At 44.2% G+C, this 27,472-nt stretch overlaps 1 protein-coding gene across 4 annotated transcripts; it reads left to right on the forward strand.

Moving 5' to 3' along the window:
* Nucleotides 1-2,067: 2,067 nt before the first annotated feature.
* On the forward strand, nt 2,068-27,472 carry SLC31A1 (solute carrier family 31 member 1). Of its 4 annotated transcripts, none has more exons than XM_019473215.1 (7): nt 2,068-3,430; nt 15,869-15,930; nt 16,784-16,929; nt 20,469-20,630; nt 22,972-23,044; nt 23,441-23,609; nt 24,511-27,472. In XM_019473215.1, the coding sequence occupies exons 4-7, from the start codon at nt 20,514-20,516 to the stop codon at nt 24,710-24,712; spliced, it is 561 nt and encodes a 186-aa protein (XP_019328760.1). In that variant the 5' UTR covers nt 2,068-3,430; nt 15,869-15,930; nt 16,784-16,929; nt 20,469-20,513; the 3' UTR covers nt 24,713-27,472. The 4 variants fall into 4 exon arrangements, with proteins under 4 accessions (XP_019328760.1, XP_019328759.1, XP_009281887.1 ...); XM_019473214.1 differs by lacking the exon at nt 16,784-16,929 and having other exon boundaries at nt 2,068-3,109; nt 3,263-3,430; XM_009283612.2 differs by lacking the exon at nt 16,784-16,929.

Consider the following 27,472-nt stretch of genomic DNA (forward strand, 5'->3'; position numbering starts at 1 on the left):
CCTGGCTTTGCGAGCGGGAGCGCGTTTGTTCCCGAGGTGAGGGCTGGGCGCCCCGAGTCGCCGTGCGCTGCCCTTGCTGTGAAGGCATCCCGCCGTTCTGCCCCAAACCCGGGGGGAAGCCGTAGCCCCTCCGGGGCTGGGTGGCCGGCCCGCCTCCAGGGGACGGTCTGGCTTTGCCGGCGGGTGGTTTCGTTGCTCCGCTTGTGCGGCTCGGTATCCCCGCTGCAGGTCTGTGCTACGGGAAGGCTGGGGACACGCGGGCACTGTTATGCTCCAGATTTGGTTCTCGTACTTCTAAGTTACCGAGGGGCGACAACCGCTGTGTGACACGCTTTCTTCTCAGCGTCAGAATAGTTTCTTGGTTTTAAAAACATCTGAGCTGGCCCTCGCTAAACAATTTTCCTCCTTTGCCTTGTAGCTTGAGAAATATGCCTCTTTTGTTGGTGGGGTTTTTTTTTTTTGTTTTCTCTTGAAAAGCTGGTATCTCTAGATGCTTTGTGAGACCCGCTGCCTTGTCTTTAAATGCAGCACTTCGGAACCCGGGGATGCTGAAATGCGGCAAAACTGAACGCAGGGGAGAGCAAAACGGCAATAAGGGCTGAATAATTTCCTGGCTTTGGATATTTTCTGGCACTGATTGGAAATTTGTAATAATAGTTACTTTTAGGATGTTTGAGTCCGAGCACGAAGTTGCTAGGTCTGTTGTAGCGCTGCGTTTGCAGTAATTTGAGGGGTTTATTGCAATGAGAATACAGCACGACTGGGATATCTGTGATTTCAATTCTAAAGGGAAAAGACACGGGGAAGTATTAAGTAGCTTTTTCATTGCAGAATACGTGATTATTTTAGAATGAAACGTGCAAAGGGTCAAAAGCCTTGTTTCTGTTTAAAAAAAACCACAAAACCACACACACACAATAGTTATACAATAATTTGATGTAAATTCCTAATGGGAGCAGATTGGTCCTATCTTGATATGGCAGGTGGACATGAACTTCAAATAGGAGTTGTGGTTCCTACGTTCCTTAGATGAAAAGATAACTTGTTGCTTTGCCTCCTTCCGTATTTCCACCAAGTTAGCACTCAAGATATATTTTTTAAACAGTGAAGAAGACCTATGTGGCTAAGTCCTAGTGTTGCACTTGAATTTAGGGTTTTTTGGGTACAGGTAATGTTACGTCTGTACCCAGCTTTTTCTTTTTTTTTTTTTTTTTTTTTTTATTACGAAGTTTAACTTCGACTGTTTTGGGCTTTTTCTTTTTTTTTTTTTTTCTTTTTAGTACGAAGTTTAACTTCGACTGTTGGTAGCAGAAACATAACAGTCCTGCTACAATCAAGGATTCCTGTCCTGTGAACAACCTCTTAGCTGAGAACCTGATGTGCTTTCCCACACTGGGATTCAGCACTGGCAAGTCTTAATGTCAGTGAGGGTGGGTAGGTAGCTGGTAGCTGGTAGGAATGCAGCACAACGGCAAGCGTCACGTCTAAGCCCTGTCTTATGTCTTAGTTTTTTTTATTTAAGCTTTGTTCATAGCCCTCTTCTGCATTTGAGTTTGCAGTGGGCTTGTGGCTCCACATGAGTTCACAGTCATTGACCGATTTTTCCTGTTCGTGCTCAAATTCCAAGCTTCAGAATGCTTAATAGTATGACGTTTTGTGCAAAGGTGGATTAAACTCTTCACAAGTATTTATTAAATATACTTTTAATCTGTTTGTTCTTAATTTGCCTCTGCTTGAGGCTGAGTACGAATTTTAACTTCGACTGTTGGTAGCAGAAACATAACAGTCCTGCTACAATCAAGGATTCCTGTCCTGTGAACAACCTCTTAGCTGAGAACCTGATGTGCTTTCCCACACTGGGATTCAGCACTGGCAAGTCTTAATGTCAGTGAGGGTGGGTAGGTAGCTGGTAGGAATATGTCCTGCAGCACAACGGCAAGCGTCACGTCTAAGCCCTGTCTTAGCCACTTATTTTTTTTATTTAAGCTTTGTTCATAGCCCTCTTCTGCATTTGAGTTTGCAGTGGGCTTGTGGCTCCACATGAGTTCACAGTCGTTGACCGATTTTTCCTGTTCGTGCTCAAATTCCAAGCTTCAGAATGCTTAATAGTATGACGTTTTGTGCAAAGGTGGATTAAACTCTTCACAAGTATTTATTAAATATACTTTTAATCCGTTTGATCTTAATTTGCCTCTGCTTGAGGCTGAGGTAAATAAAGCTTTTGCAGTATTTTTAATGAGTAACAATATGTGATCTTATAGGGTAAGTTATCGTTCAGTTTAATGGTCCCAATTAATACAATTTATGATGTAATATTTCCTGAGGCTTTCGTCAAGCTTTGGATTATGCGTTACTTTTTTTCTCATCCTTCATTACAAAGGGGGCACTGGAAATAATGTGTAAATATTGCTATTTAAATGCATGTTGGCTTCATAACTGTGGATGTGTCGGTGAAGCTGACTGTGACTGCCCTGCTGCACAATACAAAATTAAAGTGATGCTTTTTGCTATGAATACAAAAATTTTTGCAGTAAGCAGGTTTTTTCTTCTTCCACTCCCCCCCCCAAAAAAAAAAAAAAAAAAAGGATTGAAAAGAATAAAACTAGCGGGAGTTGCAGGCTCCCACACAACTTTGTATTGAGAACTGAGTAATTTTGTATGGCTGTTTTCTACTGAGATTTCACTGCTTGTTGGAAGTTACAGAGAATTATTTTAATTTCATATCGGATTTCTAATCTAGAGCAGCTTTTTAACTAGGCTGAGAATTAGAATAATTTCTGCCAGTAGAGAGGAAGAATTAAATAAGCTTTCCAAGTCACTTTTGCATGTTTGCTTTTTTGTTTTAAAGGTATAGTCCCTGCCACTTACTCTGACTTGGAGCGGTGCAATGACAGGGAGGTTTGTGTTTTCTTTTTTTTTCCTTTTTAGAAAAGAGGCTTGGGAGGATTCTTCTCTCACTTACCCCTTTGCAGTGTAACTTCAAGTTTTGGATTAGTGAGACACTATACCTGAACAAAAGCTTAACGCTTGAGAAGGGAAGGTGTTGAGAATACTAATCTTTAACAGTCTTCTAGTACAAATAGATGAGAAGACCTACCGTATTCACATGGTGAGTTTTGAGGCCGGGCCCTAAGGAGCTTCCTTTTGGCTGTCTTGTTTTCCAACCAGACATTAGGTCAGAGAGAAGACAGAACTTTTTGTTCTTTGAAGTAAAATGTAATATTTTCTCCTTTCCTTTTTGGTTTCTGTATTTGCTATAAAGACCCCCTCTACCCAACAGGAAAATTTCATGCCCCTGCAGACCTGCCTTCTCCACACTTGGCTGAAGGTCACCCTGAAAGTTAGCAATAATCTGCATCAGAATTCGGTGAAGTTGAGCTGAAGCAGACTGCCAGCGTGAACTTCTCCAAAAGTCTGCCAGGAAATCGCTGTGAGTCTTGGCAATTTTTTCTTAGGGAAGGATGAAAAAGACTCAGTCTAGTTTATGTTGCTTTTCTCTGGGAAATCCAATCTTAGTTATACTTCATTGCATTTTGTTTCAATCTGGTTTTCTGGAAATGTTCCCAATCAAGTCCCAGGGGACTCGAGACCAATGATTTTTTCATTAACCTCTTTTTCAGCTGAAAGCTGGAATCTGCTAATGCAGAGAATAATGGGACTAGTTATTGTAAACGAATTAAACTCCTATTTTGCTGCACTACAAATTCACTGTCTAAAGCCTTTCATTTGTTGGTCCTGGAATTAGACTTTTCTGGTTTAGAAGCCAATCTAGAAGCGGGAGGCTGTGATGAAATACCTCTTTTTTGTCCTTCCTTCTCTGTTTCTACAGTCTTTAATGTCGTCTTCCCAACGTAGGTTTCACAACATCTTTTCTTCCCTCTGTCTCACCAGTTCATATCTGCAAGGGTCCTGTTGGTTTCCAGTGGCACTTGAACAACTGTGATCGCTAGCTAGAGCAATTGCTTCTGTGGAAAATATTTTAAAATTTTCTTTTTGCTCTTTCAGTCTGCACATTTATAATATTAGAAAATCCCACAGTTGTCGTCGTACCACAGATGTGAATGTCATTTATAATCTGTTTAAAAAGTTGTACATGCATATAATCGGTTCACTCTAATGTTTATCTAAATTAACATAGCAGACCATGGTAGCCCTAGATCACGGGCCAAAATGTTGTAAGTGATCGAGCATCTTCTGTTCTCACTGGATGCTCAGCACATCCTGATATCAAGCCTGAGAAGCTGGGAGAAAACTTGGAAAAGAATACAGCTGTTCTGCCATGAAACTAACAGCAAGTGCACCAAGTTCTCTCCTGAGGCTTTGTGAGTGCTATTTCGCTTTAACAAAGCCGCCTTCTCCCACACATGCTCATTAGTTATCAAGGATTCAAATCTCATTCTTCTGATGAAGGTACCTGAGCTTGGAATATGAGCTTTGATATATTTAGCTGATCTTTTGGCTAACCTGGATAAGAGAAAGCTTGACAGTTGGCTTTTTTTTTAAACACTTAATGCATCTCTTCTTGGGGGAAGGAGTGTATATGGTAAATACACTTTCAGGTGTTTTCTCACGTTAGAGATAATTTAATTGGACTTGGATCTGTAGGGTTAAAAAGTACTTTCAGACCACCTCCAAGATGCAGTGCACTTCTGAGCTTACAAGCTAATGCTTGTTAGCCAACCGGCTAGCCTGCTCCTTTGTGAGCTTGGAAAAGCAGCTATCTGAAAGGTATGTGGCTTCAGCCTCCTGATGGAGATGCTCGTCCCTGTGACCCAACCTGCTCCTTGTCTGATTTCTTTCAAATGGTGAATGTACTCTGTATGGGAAAACTGAAGCAGCTCTGTGCATCCCGGTGCGGGCTGAGTGCCCGGCCTCAGTGCGCTGTGCAGCTCAGCAGCTCCCTGCAGCTCCTGGCTGGGTTCCTCCATGTTGTGTCTGGACGGAGGCTGCACTGAGAGCCAGGGATCCGATTAATCAGTTACTACCTCAGTTAACTTTTCCTGCTCTGAAGGCATTGTACTAAAGAGACTTGACAGCGTATTGTCACAGCTTGACTGCGTTTTCAAGCTTGCATCCTTTACTTGGGAAAGAAAAACACTAACAAACGTGGAGTAGACTCAAAGCCAACGCTCCCAGCAGGCAGGCGATCCCAGTTCATTCTCCTCCAGCCCTCGGGAAGTGACCACAGCGGCTGCTGTCAGTGTAGCACTCCGTGGGAGGGCAGCGAGATACCATGCACATTTCTGACATGGTAAGTCAACCCTTGTACATCAAAGTGATAAGGGAAGTAGAAGCGCAAGCTCCTGAGGAACACACCCAGCCTTGGAATACTGGGGAAGTGAAATGCAACCCACGGTGTTGGTCTGGTTTTCTCAGTTGCCTCTTTTATGGTGTCCTTGTTTGATCTCCAGGTCTAATGGATTTGACAAGAGACTGAGTCATGATTTCTGGGTTCTCTGCCAGGAGAGTTTTATACAAATCAAGTTACCATTGGCTTTGGTGCCCTTCATTAACTTGGGGTAAGACATTATCTCACAAGGACATACTGAACCTTAATGTTTAAGGTGGTGTCAGGTGAGACTGAAGGATGCTGGAGGAAAATGTTACAGGTACTGTCAAATTGAAGCCCAAACAATTTAAAAGAAAGTGAGCTGGGAGTTTTACAGCTGCCCTCATGTTCCTGCTACAGGTTTGGCTGTACTTGTAAAGCCATTTTTGTGCTGCTCTCTTCATACAGGGCATAAACACAAAGTAGTGTCCTTGGCTATAAGATGTCCTGCTATATGGATAGTAAAGCCTAATATGCTTTATTCTGACTGTTTTGCTTCTTTGATAAGACGTAGTAGTTTAAAAAACCTTTTGGCAGTAGCATGACTTTCCTTAATTTGCTGAATTCCTGAAGTAAAACCATCCCGTACATCAGTAGGATCATGTGCACTGCTTGCCAGTTGATCCCTTTTTGTGCAACTCTTGCTTTTGATCTTGCTTGAAACCACTGCCCCTACAATAAGGGCACTTGTATTGCAGAGCACAGTACAGCTATACTTCTTCCACTTTTTCTCCTTCGTCACATTTTTTCTTCCGTAGCAATTGCTGACGCCAGCTTTCCGATCAGACAGGTCAGAAAGCCAGCTACCCTGGCAGGGTTTGTCTTGTACACGTTGTTGAAGAATTTCTGCACAATTTATGATATATCTGCCTTGTTATTTTTTACCACTCCCCCAAGCTCCTAAAAATTGGCCTGTAGCTTTGAAAACGTCGCATTTCTTCATTATGGGGTAGATACTAAAGGAAACTAAGCTTGCTTTGTTACAATATCCAAAAGCAAGCAAAACGCTGATTTCTCTGTCAGAGAAATTAATGTTTGAAATGTGTTTTGTGTAATGTGTTTGAAAGTCATCTCTGCAACACATTTAATCTGGTCAGGGAGTTCTAAAATCTCTTTGCATTTTCGCAAGTATCTCGTGAGGAAGACTCGGGAGTTACTTTCGCTATTACGGGGAGCTTTATGTGAGCATCCCAGTCCTTGGTCTGGTCCTAACATGATTGCCTTCAGTGGGCTGCATAGTCCGAGCAGTAAATGTTTATCTTGGATCATATGAAATGTTTGGCTGTAACAATAGGGATTGTCAATATTTTGTGAGGGATGGTTTCACCCCGAGTAGAACGTAGCAGAAATCCCTGCTGCTTCAGCCCTTACCCCCATTTTGCACAGCTAGGAGAAGCTGAATATAAATATTTCCCACTGACCATATTGCAAGTAATGGGTCTGGTTTGAAATAGGCTGCAGGTCAGGCAATAAATAGGCTTAAAGTGGAGTAAAAGTGATCATAGCTAAATCCAAGCAGTAGTTAATGATTAGCCTTTGATATAGATAATGATATGCGTTCTGCTTGTCAGCATTATCTGAAAGTTTAGAAACTTTGATCCGTCTCAGACTTGTTGCCTGTTTGGAGAAGACTGCTTTCCTGGAGGTAGTAGATGGAAAACCTGTCTCTGGAATAGTAAGTACTCAGCTTTTTTTAGCTCTGAATCATTTCTGCTTTGGATTAACAGCTCTGCGGCAGTCCAAGGGTTTGAAAGCTAAATGAAAAAAGCAGTCTTCGAAGCTTTTTCTCAGATTGGTTTATTGTCACTCGTAACAAAAATAAAAAAATTGTTGATCGCTATTTGTTCTAGCTTTCCATGCCCTAGAGGTTTTCCTGTCGGAGGAGTGTCATGAGGCCAAGGCTCTTCCAAAGGCAAGTTCCTTCCCAGAAAATGGCTTGATTTGATTGGCCTTTCCCTCTTCTTGCTATCGTAGGAGATCTTCTACCTCGCTGAGTTGACTAAGAGTGAAGGTGGGATTGTATTTTTGCATTTCCAAAAGTTAAAATGTAGAGGTGCTCTCTTCTATGGGCTAGGGCTATGAATTTGTTCTCCGAACTCCTACAAGTATTTGCATTACTACCTGGAAGCTATTTATATGTCACACGTTCCATCCTCTTGCTGTTATCCGACATCACGGAGCAAGAGTAGGGAAGTGCCTCTGGTGATATATATTTTGGTCTTACCTGTCTGCCGACACAGAGATCGACTTCCTGGGCTTAATTAAAAACACAGTGGAATGGATTTTGCTGATGATGACCTATGTTCTACCTTGCATTTTGCTCAGAAACAGCTTCAGGCTTCTGAAAACAACAGGGGTTTTGAACAATTTAAGAACAAAATAATTTGATTTTTGGCCATGGTGGAACAAGCTTTTGTTTTGAGGGAGAGTCATAGATGGTGATGCAAAGTGAAATGAACACGCATTCATTTCCCTTCTGCAAGCAGGTAGAACGTCAGTGTTTTTCTAAAAGTCAGTCTTGCGAACTATTAGGTCTTTATTGAAAAGCCTATATTTAAAAGGTGACCCTGACACGCCAGAGTAGGAGTTGGAAGTCCCAGCGTATTCCTGTAGGAGCTGATATCAACAACACATGGCTATTGCGGCAATGTCTGGCACAGGCTGCAATGTGACAGCTCCAGGGAAGATGAATGGTCGAGTGGCCACTTTAAAATGCTGCGTCCACACATGGACACGCATCTAAGGAGTAACTGTAGACAAACAACTTTTTAAATATGAAAAGAAAGGAGTGAAATGTGCTCCTGGGATTGTTATGCAAGGAAGCTTTCGCATGTGGTGGAAGCTAATGCACAATGAAGGTGTTTCTCTGTGATGAGTGTGTGGCAGTACTGGACATGTAAAAACATACATGAATTGCTTAAACCAATATGTCTCATATCATGTGTGTGGAATGGATTCCTAAAACTTAATTAACAAGGAGTTCTGGAGGGTGGTTTTCTTCTTGTCCAGATTCTCAAAACACACCTGAAAGCCAGTTCAGAACTTGTACAAGTGTTGCCTTTCCTGGGCTAAGTCTGGTTATGATGTTGAAAAACAGCCAGAGGGGAAAAATGAGCTTATTTTCCGCTTGTGCAGGTTTGTGTAAATGGCTAGGTTGTTATCAGCTGATCCATTAACTTAAAACTATCTTTGTTACCACTGCACTGCAGTGCCTGAGGCATTGTCTGAGTTCAGTGGACGGAAGATTTCTCTGCCAAAGGATTCGCTGGATGGTCAAGAACAGGAGCTTCTTAGTTCAACTACAGGACCTGTATCTAGGTCTGTAAATGATGGCCTTGCTTTCCAGAGCACAGAGCAGCTCCTCGCCATCTCTGCAAGAACTGATAAGTCCTTGACACGTACAGGTTATCAAACTACATGTGCAGACATCATGCGCAGGGTGGTGACTGGGCAACCTGCTCCAGCTGAGCCTGCTTGAACAGGGAAGTTGGACTAGATGATCTCAGGAGGTCTCCTAAACCTCAACAGTTCTGTGACTGAAAATCTTAACTGCAAGTCCTCCTGCGGTGACATGTGGAACAAGGGCAAGTGGGGTAAGATCTGGGAATCTTCTGTGAGTCTTCTGAATCATCTCTGTTGATGGACTTTAGGCTCCCTTTTATGAGGCCTGTAATAAACCGATGCCATCCGTTTTATTACCCTCAGCATTAGTTTTATCTACGTGAGACAAAGGTATTTATGATGTTGCTAGATAGCATCTGTAATCTTGCACCTGCATTAAAGGCCAGGTAATGCATTTTTAGGGCACATTGAGTCACATTGCATTTTTGCAGCTGAGGAAACTTCTGCTTGCTTACTTGGGAATGCACTTGCTGACTCCTGGTTTCATTTTGTGTCTCCTGAGATTATTTTACAGTCTTATAGGGCTTAAGGCTAGAAGGCACCCTTTGAAATAAATCTGGTCAGAGCTGTTTATACTGTTTAGCCTGGTATGTGTCCTTCCTACTTCAACAAATCATGCAGCAATGGTTTATCAGGTATTAACTTGCAAGTAGTACCTTGCAAGCGTTCCTTATAGATTGAATGCTTCTGCATGTGGCCACTAATGGTCACAAACAATAATACAACTCCCTACCCTCTGGACAGAGACACCCTTTTTGTGTGAGATAGGCTGGCTCTTTTTCATACATACCACTGCTGCGGGTGGCGTGAACCTGCAGGAATCTGGATGATGAATTAGTGAGCATGATGGCGAATCTTGTGCACAAAAGGTTTTTCCTTCATTTTAAGATTTAAGTTTTCCCTTCATTTAAAAAAAGTCTGTTGTAGGTAGAAGAATGCGTGCTAGAAGCTGTTCTTGATCAGGACATATAAAATAGGAAGAGAAATTCTTCACTAGGCCTAGGTTTTCTACGGAAGCAGAAGTTGTCTAAGATACAGTTCCAAATACTAATTTTTTTTAGATTAAAAAGTTTTTGAAGAGTATTGCAAGGCTCAGGACTCTGTCCCATTTGCTCCTCAGCATATGGTGAGGCAGCAGGATGTTTCCTGCTCTCTGGCCATATGGGTCACATCTCCCTGGTCGCCATTCCAGTGCTCGGTTGTGTAACATCTCTGCAGAAACCACCGCAGAGGATAAGGAAGTATCTATTTATTCAAGAAATTACGTAATCTTGGAAAATACGGGTCACATGGCACTTCTTTTCTGTCTCCTCTTCCCTGCTGCTGTCCCGTTTCTCTCCACCAGTAAGAAGGAGGGTTAAGCAGCTTTCTCCAGCTGACAAGTGAGCACTAAGTGGTTTTTAGCGAGAGGGTCCTCAGGTGAGGATTTCTGACCGAAATCGTCATCGTGCCCAGTAAGCAGACTGCACTCAGCTATTCTGGCATCCCAACAAGGCCTGTTAAGCCACTAGGATTTTCTGCCTTCTCTCTGCTTGAACACAGCATGGTCCCTGGGGGGAAGGGGAGCCCTTCAGGTTTCTCCTCCCTGGATGCTGAATACTGGGTATGTTGTGACATGGGTACGTATTACTGTGTTACTGTTTCATACCCTTGATGGTCTGAGGAAGAGAGGTGAAGCTGTAATAAAGTGGCCTGTCAGACTGTGGTCCTGGGATAATTGCTTCAGAAGTCTTTGACATGCATAGGGAGTGCTGAGGTTCTTCTGTAGATGCCTCCTGGGAATTGCCTTTGATGGAAACTTGTTAGTACTAGCTCTGAATTCACGCTGGCATTGGCTATAAGGGATTTTGCTGTCTGACATGCTTATGTAGGAGCCCTTTAGCCTGGATGTTTTATAAAGAAATTGTAATGTAGCATCCTCTGTCAGTTTTGGCATCTCTAATGCCATGCTTTTCTCTCCAGATGAGTGTTTGAGTCAGCTTTTGTATGGCATCATCTCTGCTTTGGGAGCTGTGGGACTGGCATTCACTCCTCAGGTCTTGCGTGTTCTGAGATGCCTCAATTCTGCTGCTCTCCAGAAACTTCTGTGCTCTTGGGTGTCAGAAAAGGGGGACGACTGTCTCATCCGGCTAGACAGGAAGGAGAACAATAAACGGTGCAGAGCAAATATAGGATCTGAAAGGCTACTGGTGGAAGAAATAGAGAAATAAAAACAGGGAGGGGGGAAGTAATGCACATGTACAGAGCGGAAGAAATTGTGCTCGTGATGGGCTTGAGCATGGCAAGTCGCTCCTTCTGAGTGCAAGAGTCACAGGCCTGCTGCAGAACTGATCTGCTCTGGCTTTGGTACCCGATACAATGCTTGCATGTCCTTGTTTTCTGTGCCCAGAGAGAAGAGCTGGCTGGAGGTGGGTGCTATTCTGTTGGAGCTGGAGCAGTAACGTGAAAAAGGGGAAAGTTTTGTGACACTCAGAGATAAACAGGCAAACTTTGAACTATTGAAGAGATCCTAATTGCCTTTCAATTGGTACCACCTTTGACACCGTTTGAGTTCACTGTCTGCTGATGTAGCATCTCACCTTTCTGAATAGTGACTATAATGTTTATTGGTGTTCGTCAGCAGTAAAAAAAAAAAACTTGCAGTTGACATGTCTGTTCCTGGCCTTCTGCTTCTGGTCAGTAGGTGGGCGGCTCTGGGCCAAGTGAGCTGTGCTTTGTTCCCTGAACTGCACTTTTGATTTGCTCAGCTTATAATAGTCCCTCTGGCTGGGGTGTCAAAGACAGCCAAGGGTGGAATATGCTCAGATCCTTTGAAAGTGTCCCACTGGGGACTTCAGGTTAATTTGAGCTCACTCGGGTTGAAAGTGCTTGTGTTTTATCAGGATGGTAGCAGGTTGTTGCTGGTGTAGTAGAATACTTCAGTTCACGTCATTTCTGACATCTCTTTCTCCAAAACTTTTTTGCTGTGTCCTGCCTGGCTGTCCTCTGTGTGGATAAGAGCCGTGCATGCTCAGTTCACCAACCGTCGTCAGCCTCATGACAGCTTTCAGCATCTGTCCATCACCCAGAAATAACTCCCTTGAGCCACGCTTCTGTGACAGATGTGCAGTCAGCAATGTCTGCAAAACAGATGAGCACTAGGCTGCATTTTGCAAGCCCGTACCCTGTGGTGTTCACAGGAGCTGCCAGATCCAATTCTGGTGTCATTCCTAGTATCATGCCCTTCCTACCGTTTTGCATTTGTCAGGGCAAGGACTGTGTTGTATTTGCAATGGCTTGAAAATGATCTAGTCAGATGTACCCACTGCTGTATTCTGAGCCCAAAAGCCTATTGCGCACCTTCAAAAACTTTTTCACTTATAGCACTGTATAGGGGATGGTAAGAAGCAGCTTGTTGCTGCTGTGCTGAAGAGATGGTGTTATTGTCTCATGCCCTGCCAGGAGTGGGGCAGCCTGGAGAGCACGTGTAGGTGGTGATTCCAAGATTTGGCCCAACAGTTGGAGGCATAGATCGGTCTCTAAGATTGCAGTTCTTTCAAAAGAAAACTTAATGTTCGCTAGTCTGTGTGGGAATGTGCGCAGGGTTCTCTTGTAGATGAGGGGAGGTTCTACTGATTCTTGCGCTGATGCAGTCACCCCTCCATTGCTGACCTAGAATTTGTGAGAAAAGAGACAAACTGAGGAGTGACGGCATTGGTTCTGTCACCTCTTGCTGAAGGTTGATGAGGTCATTGTGGAAGTAATCTTACCTGCTCTACTGAGGCAAGGATTGAGAGGTGGCCAGCACAAGCATTGTAGGATAGGATAAGATAGTTAAGTTGGAAGGGACCTACAACAATCATCTAGTCTAACTGCCAGGTTGTAGCTTGGTGGACTTTGGGACCCTTTGTGAGACAGCAGAGGATCACTCTTGGATCTCGATGCAAAGCTTTGTGTGCGTTCCAAGTGCTTGAACCTGGGCTGTAAGTGTCAGACTTCTCCAGCAGAAATGAGGTTACAGCCACAAAAACTCCTCAGTTTTGCCATGCTTCTCAGGAGTATCCTTCATTTATTGCTTTTCTATCTCCTGTAGTTTCAGTATGGCTGAGCAAAAACCTTGTCCGGAGAGGAGTCTGTTCGTTGCTCAGCCTGCTTAACTCACCATTATTGTCTCCATCTGTACACATCTCTTGTCAGCATTTCTCAGCCTTTCCTCCAATATTATCAGTCTTACAGTCTTAGGTTTTCTGCTCTGCGGGATTGTTTTCTGCTGCCTTTCACTTCATTGGGCCTGTTAGTAATGACATGGGCTGGCATGATGCTCTGCTTCATGAAGTTCAGTGCATTGTCTGTAAAGAACAGTCTGTCCTTAGTTTGTTTTTTTTTTCCTTGTTCAAAGATTTAGAGATTTCCTGAGGAGTCTGCAGAAGCTGGAAGATTAGGAATGACCATCCCCTTCTAGGGAAGCAGATCAAGCAGGGTCTCTAACAGACGGTGACCAGACAAGTTTGCTATGAAAATAAACTCCATCAAAGGGATGTGATTGTAGCCATGCTGAGAGGAAGAGCTCCAGCCCCTCCTCTAGTAATGGGGATTGTGCTAAGTGAGTGTGACCAGCTTTGTCTTAGTTGTATAGCTGAGTGTTGCTTTGGTTCAAAGCAAAGGACAGGACCTTAAGGGTTGAACCAATGCTGATACTTTATCAACTTCTTTTAATCTTAATTTTAATTAAAAGTTGATTAATGTATATAACTGCACCGAGCTGCCAAATAATGTTGGGCAACAGCAGGAAGCCTGTGTGAGCCAGCACCTCAACTGGAATCCATAGTCTAAAATTGGACCACCTTTTTTTTTTTCTTTTCCTGTGCCCATGAGTGCTATGCGGTAGTTAGATGTGGAGGGTGCAGCCTGTCTCTTGGGGACGGAGCAGCCCTATAATGAGAGGGACAAACGTGTATTGTTACAAGTGTGGAATGTGGGAAGGAAACACAAGGATTTGGTAAGAATAAAATAAGCAAACAGTGGCAGCCAGGAGCCCTGAAGGATAGAGGTTTGCAGCTCAGATAAGTGTGAGAAAACAGCGAAATGACTCCACTTTGCAAAGATCACAAGAGAGCCCTGCCAAGACCCGCAGACCCCCCGTGAGTTCCCCCAGGCACCGAGGAAGGGGCATGTACTCTCAGAGCGCGATTATTGGCCCCAACCGTGTGATCTGGCTGTGCTGCAGAGAACCTGAACTGAACTCTGGCTTAATCCTTCACCCCCAAACTTCCCTGCATGGGTGGCATGAGGCTTGGTTCCACTCTCTCCCCTTATCCTGCCTCTAGGATTTGCCAGGGTCGCCTTAAGAAAGGGTCTATCTCAACCTGGGCAAATACCGTCAGTCGTGGGCATGGCTCATGAACAACGGAGCATTTTTGATATGCCATGTTCTCTGCCATCACCTTCAGCATCCACGGCTGTGCTGTAACGGTTCCAGCCTGGGATCCTTGATGGGATCCTTGATGGAGGTGATGACAGAGGATCAGTTCTCCTGCGTGGCTTTCTCCCCTCATGAAAAACTAACAGCCCTGTAGGTTATTTTTAAAAGCCCATTCTTCTGCTTGTATTGTGTATGATAGCTGCCAAAGAGCTGGTCTCTACATGCTACCGGCTTGGCTGCATCTCCCTTCTAACGTCCCTGCTGACTGCTTCCATCTCTGCATGTCACAGTCTGCCCAGACATCATCCCCTTTCAAAGCTGAACACAAGATGTTGTCTGTAGCCCTGCTCAGCTCTTTTTTTGCCCATCATTCTCCACTCCCTGCAGTCCACCCTCTGGCATCTCAAGCTGGACGTCCTCCAGAGTACCTGTCTTCTTCCTTCAAAAGCTTCTGAAACCCATCTGTATAAATAGCTCAACTATATCCCTTCCGCTTACAGGTGGAGAGGGAGAATGTGCCCTCTGTCACACAGTCTGTTTTTCTGCTTGACTCCACTGATCTGGCTTGAATCAATTTGCAAGCTTCTCTGGTCATGGACAAAACCCAGGAAACACAAACTAACGCAGCCTGACAACCTAACCCTTAAAATGTATTGGAGGTCCTCTCCCGAGCTGTTTCCTTCTCTTTCTTGCTCTTTATCTGAACCCCTTCTAGCGTGGTGAGCTTTTAGGAAGCCTTAAACTTCTGGTAAAGGCTTTTGGTTGGGACTCTAAGGTGGTGATGCAGTACCAGGCCAAGCCACACAGTTCTGCTGTGACCTTGCAAACATCCCTTAAAATCTTAATATAGCACTAAGAGCTCCTTCTTCAGGAGTTGCACAAAGAAAAAACAGAGGTGCAATTAAGAGGTGTGCTGGGCACAGCACTGTCCCTCCTTGTGTGTCCGAGTTCCAGCCTGGGGTTGCTGAAGCTGCTTGGGAGAGCTCCGAGGGGAATTTTGGCATTGGAGAACAGTGTGTATCTGTAAAACATATTATATTAGATTACTGAAGAATGATCTGTTTGTTCCCCTTATCTTTAAAGTGTGTCTATATAGCTTGACCCAGGAGGGGGCTGGCTGCCGTTGCTGGATACTCCTACAGTGTGAACAGGTAGAATTGGTCTGTCCCTCAGCTGTGCCTTTAAGCAGCTCTGGAGCTAAGCCTGGGATCCTGGAGGAGTCACAAGCAAGTCCACCCTTTTGGAAAGGAAGCAGTTAAAGTTGTCAAGTTTGCCAGGAAATTGAATAAACTAGAAGCAGTGCTTAAGTCTCATGATGACTAGTTCAGACCATTCAGTGGAGACCACGGTTAGAGCCAGTGAACAGTGCTGTAGTGTCTGCAGACTCCCTGCTTCCCCTCCCACCTCCATTTACAGCACTTTTAAAAAAAAAAAAAAAAAAAAAAAAAGGATTGGGCTTGAGACCACAAGCTCAGAGCCAGTGGAGCTCAAACAGTCTGCCAGCTGGACTGCTGTAAGTAGAGCACTGATAACTTTTGGTTGCCTTTTCCATTACTTATGTGTTTTATATGTAGCATTGCTTTGTGTCATGCAGGACGGAGACGTATGTGATGCGCAAGCAAGAGATCTTTGCCTTTCCAACTTGCTATTTTAATCTTTTTCCCTTGGATTTCTGTCAGGAGCTTTCATTTTAATTCTTAGTAAATCTTACCAGGTCTTTTTCACTTCTTCTTCAGGTGAAGAGAGAGGCTTCCTGACCTCGTTCTTGCTACCAAAAGCGTTGGTGAAGAGACCCTAGGTAAGAGTCACTCCAGCTGCGTTGAGACAGAAGTCTGGAGGCTTCTGTGCAGGAGCCGGCCCCATCGACACGGCTGGCGTGCTTGCTACCACTGTGTGCTGGGCCACTGCAGCAAGCACCATCTCTGTTGAACAAGTAACTAGTGTAAAGGAGACTGAAGGGCTGTTTTTTAAGGCTCCAGTCCTTTTGGGCAGAGCCTGTGGAATTACTTTTATTTCTTGCTTTTTCAGAACTGGTGTGGGAAAGATGAGGCACTGCTTTGAAGGGAAGAGCTTGCTTCTCTAGCGGGCATTGATTTAGGGCTTCGTTGTTAATCCTGTTAGACTTCTGATTTGGAAAGGGGCTTCGTTCCTTTTGAATGTGACTTTAAGGACGCTCTGTTTGCACACCGTGTTTCAGACCAAGCTGATTTGTAAAGTACTTTCTGGGAGCCTGGCAGATCTTTCCCATAGTCTGTCTTGTTTCTGCATTAAAAGGTGTATCTCCCTTGGGTGTCTGGAAGGCTGTTTGCTGCAGGAAAAAGTCTGTGATTTACTGTGGAGTGGCAGGATTCTGGATTAACAGGGCAGAAGCAATAGACTGGGAAACTGTGGGGGAGATTATGTATAATGGCAGTCATCTTATGGCTGAGACCTGCTTGAGAAAACTGCTTCGTGTTTGGCATCTCAGCAGCTCGTTTACCTGTTGTTTCTGTTGTGCACTGGCATAAGGTACCTATCTTTCCTCCCCTTCTCTGTGCCCTGGAGTTATGAATGGCTTGTATGTGTGAGATGAGGCAGCACTGGTTAAATATGGGTGGAGGGTGAAAGTAAGTCCTAATGCTGAACTTGAGCTAACAGTTTTTTGTTGTCAGATCCTGCTCCTGGCTGCACACCTCCCTGAACCAGCTTGGTTTGCTGAGCTGCCAAGGTGGCATTGCAGTGGAGGGATAGAAACCTCTATCTGAACAGAGCCTACCTATGTGCTGAGGTCGGTCCTGCTCCAAGATGATGGCTTAAAGTAAGAGAAGTCCTGCGTGTAGCTCTGAGTCTTGCTGTTTTCCTTAAGAATTTGAGGGGTCATGAAATGGAGGCTGTGGCTACTCTGGCCTGAGGTGACAGCACCGAGAGGGAAAGAAACAAGCCCTGGAGAGAAGTTCCTCATTCCTCTCTCCTGTCCCACCCTGTTTGTTTTCTTATGTGGTACTACTGCAGAGTACAAAAAAATCCTTGTGTGTGTGCATCCCTGGTAACAGTGCAGCATCGAGGCAGGTGTACCATCTGGTCTGTGCCCTCCAGATGTGCAAATGCTTCAAAACACCTGAGCCTGCTGCAGCCACAGTCTGTTCCGGATCCCCTCTCCAGGGCGTGCTCAGGAATCCACTCCAATGCCTCTCTTTCTCTCTGTGCAAACATGTGGAGCAGGCAGCAGTCGAGAGATCAACTCACCCATTCAGACAAAAATACCTGCTGCTGAAGTGCTGGGTTTGCACAAGACTAAACCTATTTAAAGAATTTGCGATAATAGAAACTTACGTGCGTGGATTTTTTCCTCCAGGTGTGTAGTCAGACTTGTTAAAAACAGCGCCCTTCTTTTCGTGATACGCACAGCTCCATGTCAGTTAGCTTGTCTCTTAAGAGTCTGCACAAGCAAACCAGACATTTGCAGCTTGAAATATTACACAGCCATTAACCTGTTGCTGCTGCTGCCCTAGATACTGTTTTTTACCCCAAGGCACAGGCAGAGGCCTCCTAAGTTGTCACTCAGAGACTGATTCTACTGAGGTGTTCCACTGGAAGCGATTTATTTTTAAATGGAAATTTATCCACGTGTTGGTTACCTTTAGTAACACAAAAGACAGCTGAAGTGGCTCAGTCTAGGTTATTTCCTCTTATGCCACTTAATATCCCATCCTTTTCAGGTTTTCATAAAATGTCTTTCAGTGTGGGGTAACTGCAGTAGGGGGTTGGATTTGGCGTTGGAGCACTAGTATAGTAGGGTGGGAAGGAGCTACACAGGTGAGCATCAAGCATACGCTTTGTAGCCTGTACCAAGACACTGCCCATCCACATGCAGCCACTTGTGAATACTTGACCTTGTTGTTTGTTAATACACTGTAAATATCTAGAGAACACATCCCCTATTTCTCCCTTTCTGAAGACCAGTGATGATAAATTAGTGAGAAGTTGAACACAACCCAGCTACGAAGGGAGTTTTTAATCTGGTAAACAGCCAGGGCTTCTGTGGAGCGTATTGGAACCTGCAGAGTTTGGCGGGAGGATGAAATCCTCAAATGAATAAATAATTGAATTGGACAGTAGTCACTAGCGAGAATGTTGCATCCAAAGCAAAAGCAATGTATCAGTCAACTGAAAGAAGAAGGGGGAGGAGACGAGATTTTGGCTGGGGGAGAGGGGAGGTTCTTACGTTACTTCTTTCCTCTTGCGGCACACTTATCTTTGATCCCGTGGTGTAAAGCACTTTGGCTGTTCTTCTTCCTTCCCTGCTGCAAAAGACAATTTGAAGTTTGTGTGTCTTGGCAGAGGATTCCTTTCCCAAGCGTTTGTATTTTGGGACTTCAGTTCTAGCGCTTGAACATTTCATCTCTGGAACAGTATAATCTTCAAAGCTATGCTATATGAAAATCACACCATTTGTTCTGCAGGTATGCTTTGGTAATGCTTTTCTGTGTCAGGTGAGCTGCTTCTTACATCAATCTCTCTCTTTTTTTCCCTCCCTCTGAACATTTTTCTGAGCTGTTTTTCTGATCTTAATATTTAAGCGCAAATTGGGGGCAGAGTGAGCTAAAAAATATTAGCAGAAATATGGACAGGGAACATTCTGCTTTTAGCCAGTGCCATTAGATTATATTACAAGTTAACTTTCCAGGGGAGTTATTGTGAAGTTGTCTAATGCAATAAGAGATTGGCTACAAACTTCATCTGCACAGAGATGCAGAAAATACCTGAGCTGTGTATTGCTGGTGTAGCTTATAGCAGCTGACTTGGGTGCATACAGGTGCTTACCTGCATTATTTAATTTCAGTGTCTGCAGGGTGTATTAATTCTTTCTCTTGAGTTCTTTCCCAGCACTGCTGACTTAGTTTCCTTATCTTCCCCAAATCTTTGACTTCTCTCGTTGCTCTTTTTAATTTAACTCCAAAGCCTTTTGAGATCACCCCCTGCCACTGGTGCAAGGCTGCACTGGCAGTCGTGTTCTGGGCCACCGGTGATTCCTGCACAGTTGTGTCATAAGGTCACTGCCACAAACTGAACCAGCTCCACCATCACCTGGTTGCCATTTGGGGTTTTGTTTGTTAGTGCTGCTTTCAGTTTAGAAAGCTCTTGTAGTTTCATTTCACCTTTCCAATCTAAATGTATTCATACCTATCTGTTCAAACACCATATTGTCTTTTAGCTTAAAAAGCCCTTTTTTCCCAGTTGTAAACACTCCTGAGGATTTGTCTGGAAGGAAGTACATCTCCTCTCTTTTTTTTTTTTAAACTTTAATTTGATTGAGTGTCTGTACTTTGGTTTTTATTCCACTTGGTTTTACTTGAGTGCTGGCCTAGACTAGGAGGGTACACAGTATTCTAGACAGGGTCTAGTACAGCAGTGTTGGTACTTACTTACTTTAGTGGTATCTCACCTGGACTATACTAGGGTTGCCTTTGCCTCTCTCTGTCACGCTGACAGATGCTGTCGTTTCAGGACTGACTGGTATTCCCAGGTTGTTTTCTCTCCTGTTGCTGTTTCCACGTGGTGACTTTTCATTTCACACCAGAAATTGTCCCTGGTTCCATCCCAAGCTGTGCTGGGGTGCAGAGCGCAGAAGCCATGTCCGCATCTAACCACGAGGTGTATTTTTATTTTTAAACATAGTGTGTCCAGACATACCTGATTTGCAGTAACCAGATTAGGGATTTGGACTGGCGGCCTTTTGAGTGTTTCTCTCATTGTGTGTAATGTGATTAGAGGGGAGATGTGACAATGTAAAGCTCATGGAAACGAAATTGGATTGCCTGTGGCTATTGCAGACCTTTGCCTGGTAATAGGTCTTGTACCACCTAACATGATTTCTTTGTTAAACATGTTCCCAATAAAATGCGTAACTGTCAATTAAGGGAAATATTGTAATCTGATCCTTTACTATATACAATTTAAAACAGGGCTTGAGATATTTTTGCCTCTTGCATGACTGCAATTGAGAAGAGACTTGGGTTTTTTCCTCTTACAGATAAGAAATGTTCCTTTATGCTGAGCACTTGTCGCCATGTGCTACCTCAATCAGATTAGGCTGCCTTTCTGGCAAGAATGTTTAGGATGGTGCAGAAATACGATGATGTAAAGCTCAGAGGGACACACCTCCTTTAAACTGTCCTGCTCGCTTTGCTGTGTGTTCTCTCTAGTCAGAGTGCAGGACCATGAGGATGCTCCAGAAGTTTATCCAGAGGCAGTAGTTCTCAGTGACTTAGAGTATTTTCTCTTGCAGTAGCAGCAGAGAAACCATATTCTGTTTAGAAAAGTGCTTCTTTTGTTTTGTTTTGTTTTGTTTTTCAGGGTCCCACTTTTCTACGTGCCTTTTTGAATATCTCTGTCATAAAGATGTCTCACGATCACCACATGAACGGCTCCATGTTGCCAACCATGCATCCTCCTGAACATCACCACTCAATGGCAGCCCCAGGACATGGTCATGGATCTGACATGATGATGATGATGGTAAGTGAAGAAGTCATAATTAACCAGAGAGCTTTTCCTTGTCTGTGGTTCAGAGTAACTTGTCATCTTAAAGACTATGCTTTTGAGAATCAGAAATTAAACTTAGCTTTGGAAGGCATGAATCAATCCAGTTAAAACACAGACCCCATTGTGGCTCTTCTGGAATGAAGGAATGGTATGAGGTGGTATGCAACATGAAATGTATTTCAGAGCTGGAGATCCTTTGGCAAAATTGTCTTTTCTTGCAAAAACCTTTCTAGCAGCCAGCCTGGTGTCTGCTTTCTAGCCAGCTAAAGGCAGAAATGCAAAATAAGCATTTTCCTGCAAGAAACAGAGATGGATGGAGTTCTCCAGGCTGTTAGTGTTAGCAAAAGCCTTAACTGGCACCGAGAGGATTGCACACTAGTATGATGGATTGTGCTGACCTGCAGGCGACCAACCTCTGTGCCCTTTTCCTCCTGAGCTTTTAAGTATGCACTCGGTTTGGGGAGTAAAGTGCTACCAGGGCTCTTTGCCACGTTGGCCTTAAGGCTGTGTTGGTCCTGAATCCTGCTGCTCTAGCTAACTTCGATTTAAACAAGCTCAGACTTATGCATGCTGGCATCACTGAAGCTTTGCAGAGATCCTGGCCAGAGCTTCCATGGAGATGACCGTAGGATCTGTTGTTTGTGTGTAGCCAGTTCTAGGGAGTTTTTCAGCTTTTTCTCCCTTTTCTAAATACTTCTGGAGTGAGTTTCAGATTATTAAAATATGGTTAAACTTTGAAAGGAGGGGAGAGAGTGTGCATTTCCATTTCAAATGAGAATATACTCAGGAGTATATTTTGCAAGCCTCCAGTTAAAGTTTGCCTGCCAGCTGTGTGCCCCAAAGAAGGAATCAAGAATGAATGCTTCTACTTATATTGCAAACAGTATCATAGCAGGAGAAGAGAGGACTAGAACAGCCTTCCCCTTTGTGAACATGGCCCAGTACAAAGCCCAGTAGTGCTGGTGGAACTTGCAGACTCACTGATGTCCTTGTGAAGCTTTTCATATAATCTAGCAGCTAAGTATTGGCATTCTCTGATCCGTTACTTTCCATGTACATGCCGTTTCTTTACAAGTGTCAAGTGCTCTTATCTTCAATGGATACTTACAGGACCCTGCCTTACCCTGCAACTGAAAACTGTGATTAATTGCACAAGATTTTGAATTAACATTGCACATAGCGCTGTCAGGGAAGGAAGTAAATAGGTACAGCATCTTAGATAATAGACTGAACACATTTTAATGCATGCATATTCCCATTCCTCACTTGCACCAAGTAACAGGCTCTGTTTCAGTTGTGGTTTATGGAACTAGGCTGTAGCACTCTTTGGTTTGTGCAGTTTTTGTTTTAAATGTAAAAATGTTAAATTCGTTAAAGAAATGGAAGTACTCTCTAAAAGATGTTTTATAGTAATTTCTGCTCTGGGGGTAATGAATGTCTGCTGATTCTTAGGGATGCTGAAAATAGTCATAATTCTGAACTTCAGCAAATAACCTTAATTAAGCAATGAGGGGAGTTCAAAGAGAAGTTCCTCTAGCTTAGTGAGTACTTTACATGTGAAAACACTGTATGCAGCTGTGGTCAAGACACGCTAAACTGCAATGTATTTACCTGGATGGGAAGATTATATGAACTCCAGCTGGCCGGGGTATCATTGATGTCTCTCCTTCCCACAGCATTCACCATGCAGGTTCAGGAGCCCTTATTTTCACCCAGAGGAAGCTGTGGTCCTGCTTTATATATAATACTCCTTGTTGTACCTGTATTTAGGCCTCTATTTTCCATAGGATATTAGGAGCTTCTGTAGGGAGACAATAGTCTGCTGGCACGGTGCAGGATGGGACCAGAGGATTCAGCTATACAAGCCCTTATCTGTATGAGATCTTATGAGGTCAAGACGGGGAAAAGAAAGTGCCCTGTGCCCCAGCCCATGAGTAGTCATGAGGAGGCAAGGATGAGCTCCACAGAGACATCCCCAATCCCTGACTACTTCTGAGGCTGAGGAGAAAAGGAGCTCCAAAAGCAAGGAGAAGGCACTTTTCTGTAGCAGGTTCTGTGAAGGACAGTGCCTTCTGCCCAGGGGGCACTGCCTAAAAGAGCTGTCCACTAGAATCGGAACCTGGAGCATCTTTAGCCGTGTCTCGCTTGTGTGTGTTACGCTAGATTTACTGAAGAGTTTCTTCGAGTCCATCTGGTGACCAACTGAAATGATCTAAGTTCTTGTCATAATACAAAAACCTTTGCTAAATCTTGTGAGCTCCATCTCAGGATGAGCTATTCAGGCTCATCTCGATGTTCTTTATGTTTTGGGCAGGCAATGACTTTCCACTTCAGCTATGAGAATGTGCCATTGCTGTTTTCTGGACTTGTAATCAATACTCCTGGAGGTTAGTAAAACTGTCTTGTCCGGTCCAAACAAAAAATTTGCAATTGATTAATGTTTCAGGAATTACCTTGCTACTTACGCCAAAAACATGCAGGCACACTGCGTTGAGTCTGTTTTAAATGGCATCTGTGGGGTGAAAGAAGGGAGATGTTCGTATAGTTTGAGAATTTGACTGGTCTTATTAGCAAAAGTGATTGCTGGTTTCACTTCATGGGTGAAATTCCAATTAGCGTGTGGATGAAATTCGCATTTACCATCTGTACATGGGTGCACACAGTGCCCAGCCATAGGCTGTGCAGTGTGACGCGGTTGTTGAATCACACAGTGTCTCTTCTGACATGTTTTGAAGCAAATGTCTTCTGTTGCACAGATATAATAATGTTTCCTCTTTTGTCAGAAATGGCTGGTGCTTTTGTGGCTGTCTTCTTCCTGGCCATGTTTTATGAAGGCCTTAAGATTGCCCGAGAGTGTCTGCTCCGTAAATCCCAAGTCAGCATTCGCTACAACTCCATGCCAGTGCCAGGTCCCAATGGCACTATCTTGATGGAGACGCACAAAACTGTTGGGTAAGAATTTCACTTCATTCTAAGACAAATTTCTTCAGCAGCTGTCAAAGGCGAAAACTGGGACAGAAAAAAATTTATGCAGCCAGTATTACTCTCTGCAAAGTATACTGACACTCCAGACTGGGACACTGCGTGACACTGGAGGACACTGTGCTTGAGTCACTTGGCCACCCTTTAGGATGGGGGACAAAAGGAGGAAGGCAGCAAGGAGTCAGATAAGTTTGTTTTTTTCCCCAGAGCAGTAACGAACACATTTGGGGAGTTTCCAGGAACAGAATTTGGGTGTTATAGCCAGCGACCCTGACAGAAAATACTTAGGATTACTCTCTGAAAGTATACTGACACTCCAGACTGGGACACTGCGTGACACTGGAGGACACTGTGCTTGAGTCACTTGGCCACCCTTTAGGATGGGGGACAAAAGGAGGAAGGCAGCAAGGAGTCAGATAAGTTTGTTTTTTTCCCCAGAGCAGTAACGAACACATTTGGGGAGTTTCCAGGAACAGAATTTGGGTGTTATAGCCAGCGACCCTGACAGAAAATACTTAGGATCCTTCTGTTGACAGATAGTCAAAGCCTCTACTCAGAAAAGAAGCCATTCTGCTTATTGGATGTGGGGGTAAAGTAAGCTTGTAGAAGTCTGTTTCTCAGCTAAAAGTTTTGTCCTCCCAGCAAGTACCATGCTTTCTTTGTTATCAGTCAGCTCTGTGGGGAAAAACACGGTTACAAGTGACAGATGCATGCAGAAGTCTATGTCCAGCCTGCTTTGTTATCTCCTCTGCCATTTCCTGCTCACCTTGGCATCCTGTCAGCCTAAGAGCTAAGGTTTCTCTTCGGAGATGTGCATTTTCCTGCCTGTGTCTCATGGATGCTGACTGTTCTTTGGGTTTTGTGTTCTCAGACAGCAGATGCTGAGCTTCCCTCACCTCCTGCAGACTGTACTGCACATCATTCAGGTCGTGGTCAGTTACTTCCTCATGCTGATCTTCATGACGTACAATGGATACCTCTGCATAGCTGTGGCGGCAGGGGCAGGGATGGGCTATTTCCTCTTCAGCTGGAAAAAGGCAGTTGTTGTGGATATCACGGAGCACTGCCATTAACATCGGATGCTGCCCAGAAGCTTCTGCACCCCACTGCTCTCTTGAAGTGCAGCCATCACGAGGACTGGATCGTTCCTAAGCTGAAAGAGAAACAATATAAAGAAAATCAACTGGACTTCACCACAAATTCCTAGCTGGGGTGTAGGGATGTGAGGATCTGGGGTATGCTGCTCCCCCTTGCTGCAGGCTGGCAGCAGGGTTGACTCTTGAGGGTCCTGTGGTAGCCATTCTTGGCTAGGATTTGCTTTATTCTTAGATTATGCCGTGATTGAAATTAGTTGGCTGACAGAAATGTAGAAAATATTCTTTTTTAAAAAAAAAAAAATTTTAAATTTAAAAGCTCATCTGTGAGGGTTTTATGAACCGTAGGTAAAGATCAAAGTTGCCAATGGAGCCCATGTGTGTGAATGGCTATTTTAATTTTACTTTTTTTCAATATGTACATAATGCCAAGGGAGGAGATCTCCCTGGCATTGTAGCTTTTGGGGCCAATGACACCTTCTGTTGCAGAAGGACTCAGCCTCTGAGGAAGATTTGGTGCTGCACATCAGACAAGCTCAGGTGTGTCCTGGCAAGGGAGTACTTTGACATAAGTATGTGACTCGTGCTTCAGGGGGGTCTAGATGAGTCCGTCCTCCAAGCCCATCAGAGTATGATGACTGTTGTTAATCTTCTGATGTATCCAGCAGCTTTACACAGCTTCAAGTGGTAACATACGGTTTGGCTGCTTCCACTTCACAATCATGGAAATACACAGAGTAGACAGAGGATGACAATTGTGTATTTACAGGGCAAAAAGATTTTAAATAAACCATTGAACCCGCATTTACTTCACGTTGAATTGCACCTGGATGGATCTAGAACTAGGCTTTTGGTTTACTAAAACTAGTTCTGTAAATGAGACAAGAGCTAAATAACGATTTCATGACACTAAAGGTTAAAATGTCTGAAGAGGGCATTCCTTGATTGAGATGAAGGAAGTAAACCAACAGTGTATGAAAGAGGCAAAGTTATTTTCATGGAAAAATTCTAGTCACCTCCTGATGAGAGATAGGAAAAGCTCTTCCCCAGTCTGATCTTTGAAGGGAGTTATGTCTGCAATGGTCTGCAGAAGGACATACTGGTGCCCTCTCTCTGCATCTATCATGACGGTAAAAATCTCTGAGCCCTCTAAGCAATCAGGCCTCTCTGTGAGAGTGGAAAACAGACCCTTCCAACCCCTGTGTGAGAGCTGTGAGGAAATCGTAGTGCTTGTCAGAGAAAATTGAAGCAGTTAAGTGCTGGAGATGGTTGTTTATGTTTTGAAAGCTTTACACTTCAGGGGCTTGATCCCTGAAGGAGTTCAGAGCCAACGTTGCCGACACCGCTCTGATTGGTTTCTCTTGAACGAGATGGAGTTGTTGCTGTTGCAGGGATGTCTGATTATAGGGTATAGTCACAAGTGGCTTTGTGTGATGACACTAGTTACTTCATGTACCTCTTGCTGTGTCTTTCTCTAAAATGAACCTCTGCTTGGCCTGATCTTCTCTCCATCACCTTTTAGCCACCTTTCCTTGTAGTCAAGTGACCAGACTTGAAGTCTCCGATTCAAGCGATCAGAGATGAATGACTTGGAGATTAGGCAACAGCTGTGGCTTTTACAATATAAATTCGGTTCTCTTGTTAGCTTTTCTGCCTCATTCTACGTGTAGCACCTGTGCCCTTGAAATTGTTTCTCCCCCCGAGGATGAGTACCTCTGTCTTGAAAGGGTCATCTCCTGCCCACGCTCACACAGGAGAGGGCACACAGCTTTCTCCAGCGTGCAGAGAGGGAAGTGATGCTGACCTAGCAGCAGTCACTTGGGGAGCAGGAACCCGGGCAGAAATCTCCCAAGTGTCTAGCAAGTGCCCAAGCTACCTTCCAGCAGCCTGTAAGAATGATGGTTTGAGCATTGGGCAGTACCCGAGTTAGAAATGAGAGCCCAGGCTGGGCTTTGGGGAGAGGTGCACAAGGGAAGGTCTGAAGGGAAGGTGGTTAAGGAGAGAAGATGGAGGGCTGTGTCCTCTCTGCTTCTGGGCTCGCTGATACAGCGAGGCACAACTGAGAAAGGGACGTTTCCAGTCCATGTCTCCCTGCCAGCTTTGGCCATGCTTTCTTTTGGTTCAATGTTGACAATCCAGAGAAGCCACCTACCAGCCTCCCCCTGGTCCACCAGATGCCACCGGCTGCCGTGTTCTTGGCCCAGGTTGCTGTTTGCTTTGCCAGAGTCTGAGCAAAACCTGGCCTCCCTACTGATGACTTGTACTGGCTGCTTTTGGGGCAGTCCCAGCCTTTCTGGCGGCTGTATTTAAAGTTGTCCTGATAACGCTAAACTCGCATTAGGTAGTGCTTGGAGGGAGGACTCTAATGATTGTAAGACTTGAGTAAATTAAGTTCGTATGTCAACACACATGTAGCATGCTTGGAACGTGATGTCCTGAGTCTGTCTTTGTACCCCAATGTTTGGTCTCCACACGCTGTGCCTCTGGATTATCATCTTGGAACAAGTGCACAAAACATCCGGGCTGTGTTCATCAGCTGGCTTTTGTTGTTTTTCTTTGAGTGCCTTTTCAGTTTGTCTGGAGCCAGTCCCACCAAATCCAGCAGGATTTCTAGTTTTGTTTACAGTGGACTGTCAGTTTTCTTTTTACTCTTGCTCTTTGTGGCGGTAACTTGTCTAATGTTACTGTGAATATCAAGAATCTCCTGTATATAATTAACCAATAAAATAGATTGCATTT

This window comes from Aptenodytes forsteri, unplaced genomic scaffold (genome assembly GCF_000699145.1).
Source record: "Aptenodytes forsteri isolate BGI_AS27 unplaced genomic scaffold, ASM69914v1 Scaffold518, whole genome shotgun sequence".
Taxonomy (NCBI): Eukaryota; Metazoa; Chordata; class Aves; order Sphenisciformes; family Spheniscidae; genus Aptenodytes; species Aptenodytes forsteri.